Source organism: Aethalodelphis obliquidens, unplaced genomic scaffold (assembly GCF_003676395.1).
Source record: "Aethalodelphis obliquidens isolate GAN/ISIS:26980383/991018 unplaced genomic scaffold, ASM367639v1 scaffold33, whole genome shotgun sequence".
Classification (NCBI taxonomy): Eukaryota; Metazoa; Chordata; class Mammalia; order Artiodactyla; family Delphinidae; genus Aethalodelphis; species Aethalodelphis obliquidens.
Window position 1 is genome coordinate 4,009,824 of NW_020837977.1, and position 13,457 is coordinate 4,023,280.

General features: G+C 35.9%; 1 protein-coding gene across 2 annotated transcripts in view; it reads left to right on the top strand.

Moving 5' to 3' along the window:
* The window catches only part of UBE2W (ubiquitin conjugating enzyme E2 W), a 76,097-nt gene that overhangs the window by 56,110 nt on the left and 6,530 nt on the right, over nt 1–13,457 (top strand). The window contains exons 4-6 of one of the 2 annotated variants that reach the window (XM_027127894.1): nt 2,043–2,198; nt 2,675–2,724; nt 5,417–5,492. In XM_027127894.1, coding sequence (XP_026983695.1) covers nt 2,043–2,198; nt 2,675–2,724; nt 5,417–5,492 — 282 coding nt within the window. The remainder of the gene's footprint in view (nt 1–2,042; nt 2,199–2,674; nt 2,725–5,416; nt 5,493–13,457) is intronic. The other variant, XM_027127895.1, reaches the window with a different exon arrangement.

Consider the following 13,457-nt stretch of genomic DNA (forward strand, 5'->3'; position numbering starts at 1 on the left):
CGCAAAAAAAAAAAAAAAGAACACCCCAAAGCAGATGCATATTCTGTGAGATTGTAAACTCCCACTCTAGACATCCACAACACATTGTGGGAATATCAAATGCATATAATATAATAAACTGTAGTTCACATTTATTAAAAAATTAATTTTAAAATAATTGTGGATGGACTCATGGAGGTGCAAGAGCTTTAAGCAGTCATTTCCCTTTGCAGAGCAGCACTTTTTGAGCAAAAAGTGATGAAAAAGGCACTAATTCTGATGGATATAATTGAGATAAATGGTACTTCAAACAGAGCTGTGCCCAAGTCTTTCAGGGGGTCTTCTACAATTGGGCAGGACAAATCACTTGATAACTCTTGTTTTAAGACTTTACTTTTAATTTTCAGCTTTACTTTAGCTCTTTTTTCATGGGAATGGAGGGTGGATCACCAAAATTTAAAGAAAAAAAAAAGAAAGAAAGAAACACAAATATATGAAGTCATTCCTTTGAGAAAAAAATTCCTCTTCCTGTCTTATATTAGCTTCAGCCAAGGAAATGAGGCCCATATGTTAGCAGTATATTTGAGAACTCCTACTTCTATGAAAGAGTGCTTTGTTAAATGTAAATATTTGTAAAATTGTAATAAAACCAGATATGTAGGTAGAAATTTAAAAATAAAAGCAAAACCTAGCTTATGGTAATTTCCCATAGCATATCACATATTAAAATATGGCATACCTTATTCTGGCCACCCTTATTTCACTGGCTGTCTTCTGCTCTATAAAGGAAAAAAGAGGGCTTAGTCCTAGAGCAATATATTTCATCAGTTTGTCATCACTTAAGGTAGGGTTTCTCCTTACTAAGATTCCGCTATGTCTGAGTATGAGGTAATTTGCAGGGCTGAGATATACTTACTGTAAGCCTAGTTTGGGAACTATTGGTTTATATTTGATGAGTTTTATAAAAATGCCATCATACCTAGTGAATCAGAATCTGGGAAAGTGGGGCTCTTGAATTTGTATTTTTAACCAGCTCTCCAGGTGATTTTCTTTTTTTTTTAAGGGCCAGATCAGGAAATAGGAATTATTCCTAAGCAACAATAAAAATTATATATTATACTGCAGTATAAAATTCACTTAAAAGATTGACAGATTAATTTTTATATCAAAATAAATAATTTATTATGAACTAACATATATCTAAGCATTCTTAAATATGAGACTTTTACTTTGACCTATTATGGGCTATGCTTACAGATTCCTCAGGATGTATGAATTTACTCTCCTGCCTATTCAGATGCTTAGGTAGATATGTTTAAGAAACAGTATTATTGAGACATTGAATTATTAGGGCAAAGGAAGGAAATATTACCTTTCAAATCAGTGCTGAGGCAACATGGAGAAAGGGGAAAACGTAGAAGAACTGAGTAAAAGAAAAGGCAGAGACAAAACAGCAAGTAATTGGGAGATTCATTCAAGCTTTGTTTTTTCATCTATAAGCACATAGATATTTGCTGATTAGTAAGTGGCAGTTTGTGCCCATCATAATGCAAGTGTGAATTTAGAGGAGGTGGAAGATGTAGCAGTCATTTCCTTTTGCATATAACACCTTGGGTAATAACATTGTTATAGGTGGAAGTGGTGTTCCTATAGCATGTAATTCATATTGTCCTAAAGTTGAATACTTTCGTTTGAAATTTTAGTGTATTTGATTTGTGTATGCAGAGAACAATGAGTAGTTTGAAAAACCATTCTTGTAAATATAGTTGTCTTTCACTAGTCTAAAAATACATGGTAATTTAGAAAATTTTAAAAGGAATTTGTGAAAAATATCTGAAATATAAAATAGGTAATCTGGATTCTTTTCCTACTACATGGTCATTCATAGTAGTGAAACCAGTACTTATTGAATTGATAAGAATAAAGCAGTTGTTTATCTTGTTCCTGGCATTGATTTTATTTGTTTTTAATTTGGTTTTTAAAATATTAACTTACCTGGAGAATATTTTATTTTTCGGTAACATAGAATATTTGAGTATTAATGGAATTTTGTTCTTTCTTAGGTCATGTTTACTGGTGAAAATATTCCTGTTCATCCTCATGTTTATAGCAATGGTCATATCTGTTTATCCATTCTAACAGAAGACTGGTCCCCAGCGCTCTCAGTCCAATCAGTTTGTCTTAGCATTATTAGCATGCTTTCCAGCTGCAAAGAAAAGGTAGGACTTTTCAGAATTATTCCAGGTATAGTTCTTCTTTTAGTTTGGGTAGAGAAGCTATTTTAATATATAATTTATTTGAAGAAGAGACTTAATGCTTTCTATTATGAAGTTATAGGGAACGTTTTAGTAATAGATTGGCAAATAATTTGATAATAGAAGTCAGACATTGTTTCATATTTCTTAAACAGGAAGTTTCTGCAGATGTTCTTAAATAATCTGAATTTTGTTTCTGTAAGCATGCACAGGGCAAAAGTGTACAAGAAATTATTGTTTCTAGATTTCACAGTGGAAGGACCCAGGAATAAGCATTATGGCTCCCTTCTCCCCTCTGCTGGCTTCCACCCTATCAGTCTCTTTTAGGGGATTTCCCAGGAACCAGAGCTCTCCTATCATAAAGCCTAGGTTGAAGGAGGACTAGATTACCAGTAGAATTTTCAGGACTTTTCCTCTTATTCTCCTTTACTAATCTACAGATTCTGTGTCTGATGGAGAAAGGGAGGAAAAGACCAGAAAGAAAAACCATGTGAGTTAAATTTAGAATACCCTTTTAAAGTATCTAAATCCTCTCTGTGTTTCTGGCCCTCTTGTCATTCCTGCTTGAGGGTTAGTGTCTTGTCATTCCTGCTTGAGAGGTTTTAAAGCATCTCTTCTCCATGGGGGTTTCCTTTTGTATTCTCTTTAAAGGAAAAACCGAATTTACCTTAGAGATTAGGGAGCTGTGGGGTTATTCATTTATTTTAGCAGGTTTTTTTTCTTCTCCAAATTCAGCTGTCATTTTTATTAAATTAATATTTAGAAAACATTTAGATAGTATTTCATTTTTAAATGGTAGGTTATCTAGATTTTGAAACACTCTAAGCCACTTGTTTGCAAAGTAAGTTTCTTGGAGTGTTAGTTCCATAAGAGGTTTCTTGGTGTTAGGTTTAAAAGAAAATTTTTTTGTTCAAATAAGAATGGGAAATAATGGGTTAAATTGTATATGTATTTTTTAACTGTAGCATAAGAGCCCTTAATATGCAATGTTATGTACAAGAGGAAGAATGAAACTTCTGGCAGTTAAACTGTGATACACCATTAGTTGAAAGACATGTATCCCCATTTAGGAATATTAAGAAAAAAATGTACATCTTAGAATAGATGAAATAGAGTACATGTTATCTAACGTTAGTATCACCTGTTAACTTGAGTTTCCTCCCTGTTGTTAGCTTTTCTGAGCTGCATTTTAGGCCACACTTGTGCTTTTGTTAATCCCAAAGGCTTGGAAACAAGTTTCATTCATTTATTGCTTCCATGTTTTCTCCTCTCCCTATCTCCACCTCCACCGCACATACAGGCTCTGAACCTGCAGGTGTGGCACAGAGCAGTTTCCAATCAAGGGGCTTCTCTTAATGTCTATAGAAAGATGAGGCAGTAACTCTAGGGTTTAATAAGAGAAGTTAAGATTAACACGAGTGGTGTCTGCGCATAGCCCTTACATGTGCCTTTTGATTACTAGCTTTGTTTACATTTAAAGGTAATGATTTCCTGTTAAAAGCTAGAAAATTATTACGTTCTCTAACTCCTTCATCCTTTTCTAACCCTCATCTTTCCCCTCACATTCTAGTTGTCTGCTGTTAGTGTTTCTTGCGTAGTTGGTATAAGACTAATCATTCCATTTAAATTATTGATAAACTATATTATATAATATAAATGTAATTATAATTTATTCAACCAAAACGATAATCTAGAAGTCAGAATTCTGGCAGCATTAGTTTTGTGGAAAATGATAAAATTCAGACATTATTAAGTACCTGCTATGTGCTGTTGTTACTGTGCTAAGTACTAGATTACTAAGAAGAAGAGGAAACGTGTTTTGGCACTGAGGGGAATCTAGCACCAAATAGGCTTTAAAAAGTCTTTTAAATATTCGCCGAAAGCTGTTCTATTAAAACAGGTGAATTTTATTCTGTGGTGGACATGGTTCCGTGAGTTTCACTTTCCGTTGTATTCAGAGAGTAGTCAACTCCCTGAATACAAATTTTAATTTAACTGTAGGCATTTTTTAGTCATAACTCTTTCGTTCCAGTTTCTTTTTTCACAAAAAGAAACTTGTTTTTTGAAGATTGGGTTCTGATAAATAGATGAGTTTATTGTTTGTTACAGTAGTAGCAGTTTATTCCACATGAACACAGGTTATGACTTTACAGGACAAACAATAGCAGATCATCTATTCTTTAAAGTAGACATATAATTTCATGATAATTTTTCAGGAATTTTCTCTAACTGTATAAACAGGGTAATCTTGGTATAGTTGTTTAGTGTCTTATGTTCTTCTCTTCCTTTCTGTTAAATGACTGTTATTATTATCTCATAAGAGTTAGATCATAGTTATGTACATGAATTTTAGGAAGTGCCAAGTGGACTGTCAGTTTTCCTTCCTGCTACCTAGGTAGTCCTGTTCACCATTGCTATTTGGTTGGACCTATCATATTATCTACTAACCTGCCCCCAGTGGCGTTAATACAAATTTGACATGTTTCCAAATCTTTGTAGAGAGGCACATATTTCTTGTGTCTGATCAACATCCAACAGTTTTCAAGAAAATTCTTTCATAACCTGTCTTCAGTGTTGTTAGTTGTAGTTACAGCTATTTCTGATGTAACTCCTTGCAGAGCTGCCGTATGCTTCTAATATTGTTCTAGTCAGGGCGTATGTATTGCAGAAATGCTAATGTGTCTTTTCCCCCCTTTGCCTCTTACATACATTTTGGAAACCGAATCCTTTGGTCTCTCCTTGATGATACTTGTTTACAGGAAAACAATAATCCCTTGTGGAGGATTATAAGTTGCTAGGGTTTCTCAGACAAACCTAGTTAGGTAGAGTTTTGATTAGCTCACAAAAGTAATTATTAAATTATTTCTAGGGAGATAAGATAAATGAAACCAAAATTCTTTACAACATAATGCTGCCACTTTAGGTTGATAGTCATTGTCTAGTAATCCCATTGGAACCTAACCCAAACCACATATGCACACCTTTTTTTTTTTTTTTAACAAGTTCAGTGTCAAGAGGTTACATTGCCTGGAATATATTATTTTTTCAGTTATGACATCTGCATTTATTTTGTTTCTTATGCATTCTGTAATATTTTTGCTAGAGCTTTTATTAAAACTATCTCCCCCTCATGTTTTCCTGTTTTACAACTTCTTACCTATTTAAATTCTTTTTGGTTTCAGAGACGACCACCAGATAATTCTTTTTATGTTCGAACATGTAACAAGAATCCAAAGAAAACAAAATGGTGGTATCATGGTAAGCAGTTTTATCTTAGAATGATAACTTCTCAGTATTTTGATTTGAAAGATTATATATATGCTTGCTTGGGAAAAAGAGAGATTATATAACTGATGTTGTACTTTTGTAATATGGAGATGAATCTTTAAAATAGTTTAAGATATTTTATGGATAAGTTAGACTAGATTTTTAATGGGGCACGTAAAATCATGGCCATCATACAAGTAAAATCTAAAATCGCTTTAACATTCTGCTCTACCATTGTATTGCAGAACAGAAGTCCTTAATAATATTAAGTCAAATCAGAACTAGCCTATTGGGAAACCTGTTACTTGATATAGAAGTTATGACGCCTTGTGTACTCATTTAGTTATGGTACTGTTGTTAGGGTGGAGGATCACATTGTTAGAGATGGCCCGTTAACTTAAAGAAAGCTCTTCCTATTCTGATAGTTATTCCTGAAAACATTTGAGGTTCTACTGATTGTAGCTTTATGAATACATTATGTTTAATAATTTAATTTCTATTGTTTCTGTTGGGTAATGGTAGCTTAATAATTGAAGGCTGCTAGCATCTTTTCTAAGCTGACTACTGCTTCCTCAAAGAGGTATTTGAAATTAGGAACAGAAGGTTTACATTCATGAGAAACCATAAAATTATTTATAAAAATTATTTTTAAAGTATTATAAAAATGTATATTCTTTACAAATTATTGGTTCAATGTAATTCAGTAGAATGATAGAGTGGGTGCTTTTAAGGTTTGGAAGAAAGATGAGAAGAGCAGTTTGAATTTTGAATTAAAGGATAATGAAGGAGGATATGTCTACCAAACACCAAAAGATAATAATGCAAGAATAGACATTGAAATAGAATTACTCTTTTCGGGCTTCCCTGGTGGCGCAGTGGTTAAGAATCCACTTGCCAACGCAGGAGACATGGGTTCAGGCCCTGGTCCGGGAAGATCCCACATGCCGCAGAGCAGTGAAGCCCATATGCCACAACTACTGAGCCTGCGCTCTAGAGCCCGCGAGCCACAACTACTGAGCCCACATGCCACAACTACTGAAGCCAGCGTGCCTAGAGCCCATGGTCCGCAACAAGAGAAGCCACCTCAGTGAGAAGCCCGCGCACCGCCTCAAAGAGTAGCCCTTGCTCGCCACAAGTAGAGGAAGCCTATGCGCAGCAACAAAGACCCAATGCAGCCAAAAATAAACGAATAAATTAATTAATTAGAATTACTCTTTTCTAGGCCTTTCTGTATGTTAGATTTGAATATGTGATAAATAGTGTGTCACAAATAAATGAGAAGGGGAAAAATTATTTAGTAGTAAGTAATCCTTTTAACCTCATATAGAAAATATTTCTTTGGATTGAATTAATAAGCATTTAAAAAATACAACAATAGAAAAAGTATGTTTTAAAAAGTTAGGTATCAACTCTGGAGGAAGGAAGAAAGAATTTCTGAACTTAAAAGGAATCACAAATTAAACATTTAGATATATGAAAATTTAAATCTCATATAAAAGCATGGAGGGCTTCCCTGGTGGTACAGTGGTTAAGAATCCGCCTGCCATTGCAGGGGACATGGGTTCAAGCCCTGGTCTGGAAGATCCCACATGCCGTGGAGCAGCTAAGCCCGTGCACCACAACTACTGAGCCTGTGCTCTAGAGCCTGTGTGCCAAAACTACTGAAGCCCGCACGGCTAGACCCCGTGTTCTGGAACAAGAGAAGCCACCACAGTGAGAAGCCCGCGCACCGCAACGAAGAGTAGTCCCTGCTCGCTGCAACTAGAGAAAGCCCGCGTGCAGCAACAAAGACCCAACGCAGCCAAAACTAAATAAATAAAATAAATAAATTAAAAGAAAAAAAGCACGGAAAAACCTCAAATCACAGTCGATATAAAGTTAAAAAAATAAAATTGTGAAAGATGTAGCTTGATTAAAAATAAAGACCATTTATAATAGTTGCTTAAGAATAAATTAATTACAAACGTGGGCAAAAAAGTTCAACACAGTAAAATAATGACAGATTTAATATTCTGAAACTTATTGAATTGGCAGAGTTTTATAAAATGAATGCAGTGTTGGAGGAGGAGAATAAAGGGTAGACTAAAACAGTGTTTTCAGGGGACATCCCCCGTGGTCCAGTGGTTAAGGTTCCGTGCTTCTACTGCAGGGGACTCGGGTTCGACCTCTGGTCAGGGAACTAAGATCTCTGCATGCCCCATGGCAAAAAACAAAACAAAACAAAAGACAAAAAACTGTTTTCATATTTGCTGGTGGTATAGCAAGTTAGTGTAATCCTTTAAGGAAACAGCAGTTCAGCAGTATTTAGCAGTTCAGCGATATTTAACAAGCTTGAAGTTCAAGACTGAACCTTTTGTCTCAGTTACTAAACTTCTGAGAATCCATCCTTGGAAAATCATCTTTAATACAAAATTGTTTGATGCATGAAATGTTCCACGGAGCGTTATTTATGATAGGCACTCTATTCCTTATCCTCTGTTGTTCCCATGTGTGCTATTTGCCTGGAAGGACTCCTTCCACTCTTCTTGGGAACTCTTTCACCAAAGCCTTGTTGATTACTCCCTCCTTTAAGGAATCTGATCAACTTTATTACTGTACCAGAATGCTGGTTTTGTTTCACTTTTTAAGATATCCCCAATAATTCTGATATAGCTGGTCACTTGATAACTACTGTTTCAGGGATTCTTAAATATAAAAGGACAGGTTTCCCATGGGAATTCTTTCTGAATACTGAAGGTCCACTAAAACTAAACAAGATCCTACTTGAATTAATTGGCCATTTCCTTCAGTTTACATTTCTGGCTTCTCATTCTTGCACATCGTCTTGCCTTTTAGGACTAAATACTAAGCTGTCTCTTCGCTCTGTGCCTTTACAAAGAACCTTTTCAAAAAGAAAAAACATTCCTTGAGTGTCACAGTCCCCTTTACCTTTGCATAATAAGTTCTTAAATTCATCAAAAATTAAGATTAGTCAAGCAAGAATGTTGACAGATACAACTAAATCAAACATTTTTTAAAATGTCAAAGTTGCCAAGATAGTAGTCATTCTATTTCAGACCCAACCTCACTAATAATAGAAAAATTCCCCAATTGTCTTTTCCACAGTGTTTTTAAACCACTTTTAAGTCTTTTTGTTAAACTTGAGAAGAAATTGTCTTAGAGTGATGGAATTTTTTAAATATGTATTTTTTTTTTAATAACATCCTACAGCTTGGCTTGGCTTGTTATTCTTTTTAAATTTATTTATTTATGGCTGTGTTGGGTCTTCGTTTCTGTGCGAGGGCTTTCTCTAGTTGTGGCAAGCGGGGGCCACCCTTCGTCATGGTGCGCGGGCCTCTCACTATCGCAGCCTCTCTTGTTGTGGAGCACAGGCTCCAGACGCACAGGCTCAGTAGTTGTGGCTCACGGGCCTAGTTGCTCTGCGGCATGTGGGATCCTCCCAGACCAGGGCTCGAACCCACGTCCCCTGCATTGGCAGGCAGACCCTCAACCACTGCGCCACCAGGGAAGCCCCTAAAATATGTATATTTTGAAAGTACAGTTCTCTTTGCCACTCTATCCCACCCCATTGTTAGTATATTCCCATTTTTCCCTTCCTTAGGGAAATTTCCGTAGGGAAATTTCGAAAAGATAATCATCTCTTAAGCCCTCTAATGCTGCCTTGTGTAGTCAAAAAGACTTATCAGAAGGCCTTTACTTAAGAATACTTCCAGAATTTCTTACTGCTTGCTTTTTTTAAAAAATATTTATTTACTTATTTATTTTTATTTTTGGCTATGTCGGGTCTTAGTTTCGGCGCGCGGGATCTTCATTGCATCACGTGGGCTTCTCTCCATTTGTGGTGTGTGGGCTTAGTTGCCCCACGGCATGTGGGATCTTAGTTCCCCAACCAGAGATCAAACCTGCGTCCCCTGCATTGGAAGGTGGATTTTTAACCACTGGACCACCAGGGAAGTCCCTTATTGCCTGCTTTTGAATAAGAAAACTTGCATAGTAAAACTGGAAATATAAAAATTCTTTAAAATAAAATATACTTCATAGTAGAAGTTATTTTTCATAGTTAATGGCTTTTATCTATTGCTTGTGAAAGCCATACTTTTATAACTAAAGTAGAAGTCTTTTAACAGTTTAAAGGTGGATCATCTCCCAAGTTAGCCAAGAAGTACTAAGAAAAGAGGCTTTTCAAACTAAATTAACCTCTTACATAATGTAAAATAGTACAGGGTTTGTATAGGAATTCATTTTCCCAGTAAACAGATTAAAAGTATCCCCCTCAATACAAATTAGCCGTTTTAAAAAGGCACCTGATTGTAATTCAACTGAATCATGACTATCCTTTTCTAGTTTCCTGTCCCAGGTACAGATAAATTTTTTTTGTTTACAGATAATCCTGTTTAAAACCTCCTCAGTTCATTGCCTTACAGTGACCGTTCTTATCTCACTGTGTTTTTGGCTCCTGGTTGAATCCTATATGCCCGAATCATTCCTCTCCTGCATTCTCCCTTAAATGGAAGGTTTTGCTCCATGAGTGAGTGTCATACGAAATCAAAGAAGGGTAGTTAGTGTTCGTTATACTTTGAGATGATGGAGCACCCGCTCTGTCATACAGATGGCTGGGTACAGGGACTCTTCCTTTACCTTTACAAAGCTAAAGCATTGCAGCTGTGTAGTGTATATTGTCTTCTCCTTTATACATTTCACAATAACAGTTATAAACAATATCAAAAATAGCCCACCTTGGTGTTATAGTTGAATTTGGAAAATCTTACCAAAAAAGGTAATCATACTCATTTAAGCAGAAGCACATTAGCTTTGTTTTGGAACTTTTGAAGTTTCAGCTTATGTTTTTCTGCTTAGCTCCTTTAGTTCCAGAAGATCTTCATTGATTATGTTCTCCTTATAACTAATGCCAGTTACCAAGAAATACAGACTCTGGTTATTTTCTTACCATCATCTAATTCTGAAAGGATTACAAGATCAGAGTAGCGTCCTGATGTGACCTGCAATGCTAAACAAAAAGATCAGAGACTGAACAAAGACTTGCTTGGAGTTGGAAGAACTCACTGAAACACTTAACATTTCAGTTTCTAGAAACCAAGCAGAATTGTAGGCCTCATGTCAAGCTCCACAGCCCCTCTGTGTGGTGCTGACGGACATACTTGGGTCAGCATGGGTCAGAGTGTTTGTCAGGTGTAATCAAAGAGGCAAGAGAGGTTTTGGTTCAGATAGTGAGTGACATCTGTGTACCTCAGAGGGGGCTTCCAGGATGTAGGATGGAGGCATTATTAATGAAGAACAACAAATCTGAAATTGAGTTGATCTGGTTTTAGAAGAGAAGGACTCAGCTGACACACCAAAATTGAGCTGCCAGATACCACTGCTGGATTCTTGAAAGAAAGCCTCTCTGAGCATAAATTTGTGATCTTCCACATTATTAGTATACCTTGAAAATTAGGCCAGCCATGCTACCCCACTGTTACTGTCTTTGTACACATCACACCGTATATTGCATTTCTTTTGAGATTCTTCTCTAGAACGCAATAACTTGTTAAAGTGTAAAAAGTCATTGGTATGTGAATACATAGTCCTTGTTGTTAATTACTTGAAGTTGACTATCAACCTGTTGTCCAGAGCTCTCTTATAGTTTCTGTTCACTAAGGAATTAAGGTCATTCCTGCACTGGAATGCAGATATTCTGTGTTGCTGATTAAGGTGGGGGTCCATATGCTTTGAAAATCAGTTGAGCTGAGAATAGGGTTAAAGTCAAGAGGCCTAACCAAAATAGGTATTTGAATAAGACAGCTCATCTCAGCATACAAAAGGCTGAAGAATTCACCAATGATCCAGGTATAGAATCTTCCTTAGAAAACAGATCTGTACCCAGTTCGGTGCACAAATTAATGCTTGAACTTCAGAGTTCTGTATCGTAAAACACATAATTGTTCTTTAAAAAGGTGAAAAGTATCTTTTTATGAGATCACAAGAATACTTCAGTGAGATAGCCAGCTAGAGTCCATTCATGATACCCATCAGTTTCCTGGGATCAATATTAAACGTATATGACTTAGTTTCATAAACGGTTGCTTTTCACAGTTGGGAGTACAGATCTGTGGTTCCTGAAGCAGTTTCCTTAAGTGATAGATAATTGAACGATATAGTTTAAGACGGCTGCTGAGTGCGGGCTGCGGAAAAACTAGGCTTATCAGAACTGAATTGGCATAATGTTTCAATACTATGTCCAGTAGACTGATGAGATGGTAATTTGGGGAGGAGTAGAGCAATATTTTTTATAAAACTATATACACTGCATTCTGGTTCCATTCAGCTGGAACATTTCCTTGTAGGAAAATGAGGAGATAGGAACCCAAAATTGTCTCAGACTAGTATTAGCCAACTCCTTTTCTCCCTGCCTAATAACTGTCCATAGGTTTACCTATGTTAGTTTTGAACCTTTTTATTTGTACTACCTTTTAGGGTTACAAAACCACTTTCTAAATTCCTGAGTCCAGACTTTCACTCTAGTCTAAGTCTTTGCCCTTTGTTTCCTGCGGGATAACAACTCTATTGTCTACTGTGTAATCTTTCTTGAATCAGTTTATCGAAAGAAAACTTTTAACTCCCAAACTGTTGAGACACAAACTTAACTGTAAAGATTTATTTTTGTGTTTCTTGGAGGTAGCATCCCTATCTACTGACCTCTTACTATGTTCCTTTTCTTCTAGTCTTCTTTCCCTGGGAATATCCAGGGAGATGGTTTCCAATAGAATGTGATGGTTTTTATACTTTGGGGAAAATTGAATGACCACCTTCTAATATAGTTCTCTCATTCACATTTCCCAGAAGCCCAGTGAAGTTAGCCATGGTAGGTGTCACCTCTTTGGAACTGGTATTTTATGTATTATATTTGAGGGTACAATCTTAGTAGGTTCTTCTGTAGTTCCAGAAAAAATTTAAGTGGTTTATTATGAGATTTTTTTTTTCAGGCCATAATTTTGCCACAAATACTTTAGCCAAGAGGTTAAACATATTGTGTTCTTTCACCACCTTTTATAGACCTGTATTTGTCTTGATCCAAGATAGATTTACTCTACCAACTTTTTTTTTTGGAAGCCAGTCCTAGTATCCAATAATCCTTTTCATATTGCTGGGAAACTATTTTCCTCCTGTTAACAAACGAGTGTTTTGCTTCTTAGTGATTCCCATCTTATTTAGGGAAAAGGTAGACATGGGTTTGGCTCATAACCTGTCTTCATACTGAACTTTTACTCATAGATTCCTTATTACATATAGGCATCATGGATATGTAATGTTGTAGTCCCTTTGGGTCCAGCTGTCAGAAATAATTGAAATCCATCTTCAGAACTTATTTAATAAGCTTATTTCTCCAAAGATAGAGCAAAGCAAGTAGTATCGTGTTAGTCCTAAACTTCTTTTAACATCTGACCCAAGATGGGGATGGGGGTTGGGATTGGGAGAATGGCTTCTCATAGATCTCCTAATCATTTTGGTGTCTGGTAGCACATTCATACAACAGCCTACTATACTGAAAAACTTTCAGAGTTAACAATCTGATAAAGATACATTTATGGTTCCACCTATCATAGATGATATGTCTTTGGAGATAAAACCTATCTAGTTAGCTAGATAGCTTTATGTTTAAGTTGGATTTTATCTGTCACTTTTCTTATTGTAAACATTGTTATGTGGTACGTTACTAAACTTCATCCCCAGTAGTTTGACATACTATACTAGGTAGAGTTTAGTGCCATCTTTTAGCTTAGAGATTTAAATGTTTTAGTATTAATTTCAAGAGACCCTAGTGTTACAAAATACTCTATTGGAGAAGTGATGTTTTAAGGAACCTCCTCATACTCTTAAGCTTATTCTGATCCATGACAAATATATCCTCTTTATTCCAAGATCCACAGTCATTTAAGAAAGAGATACTTTAATGTG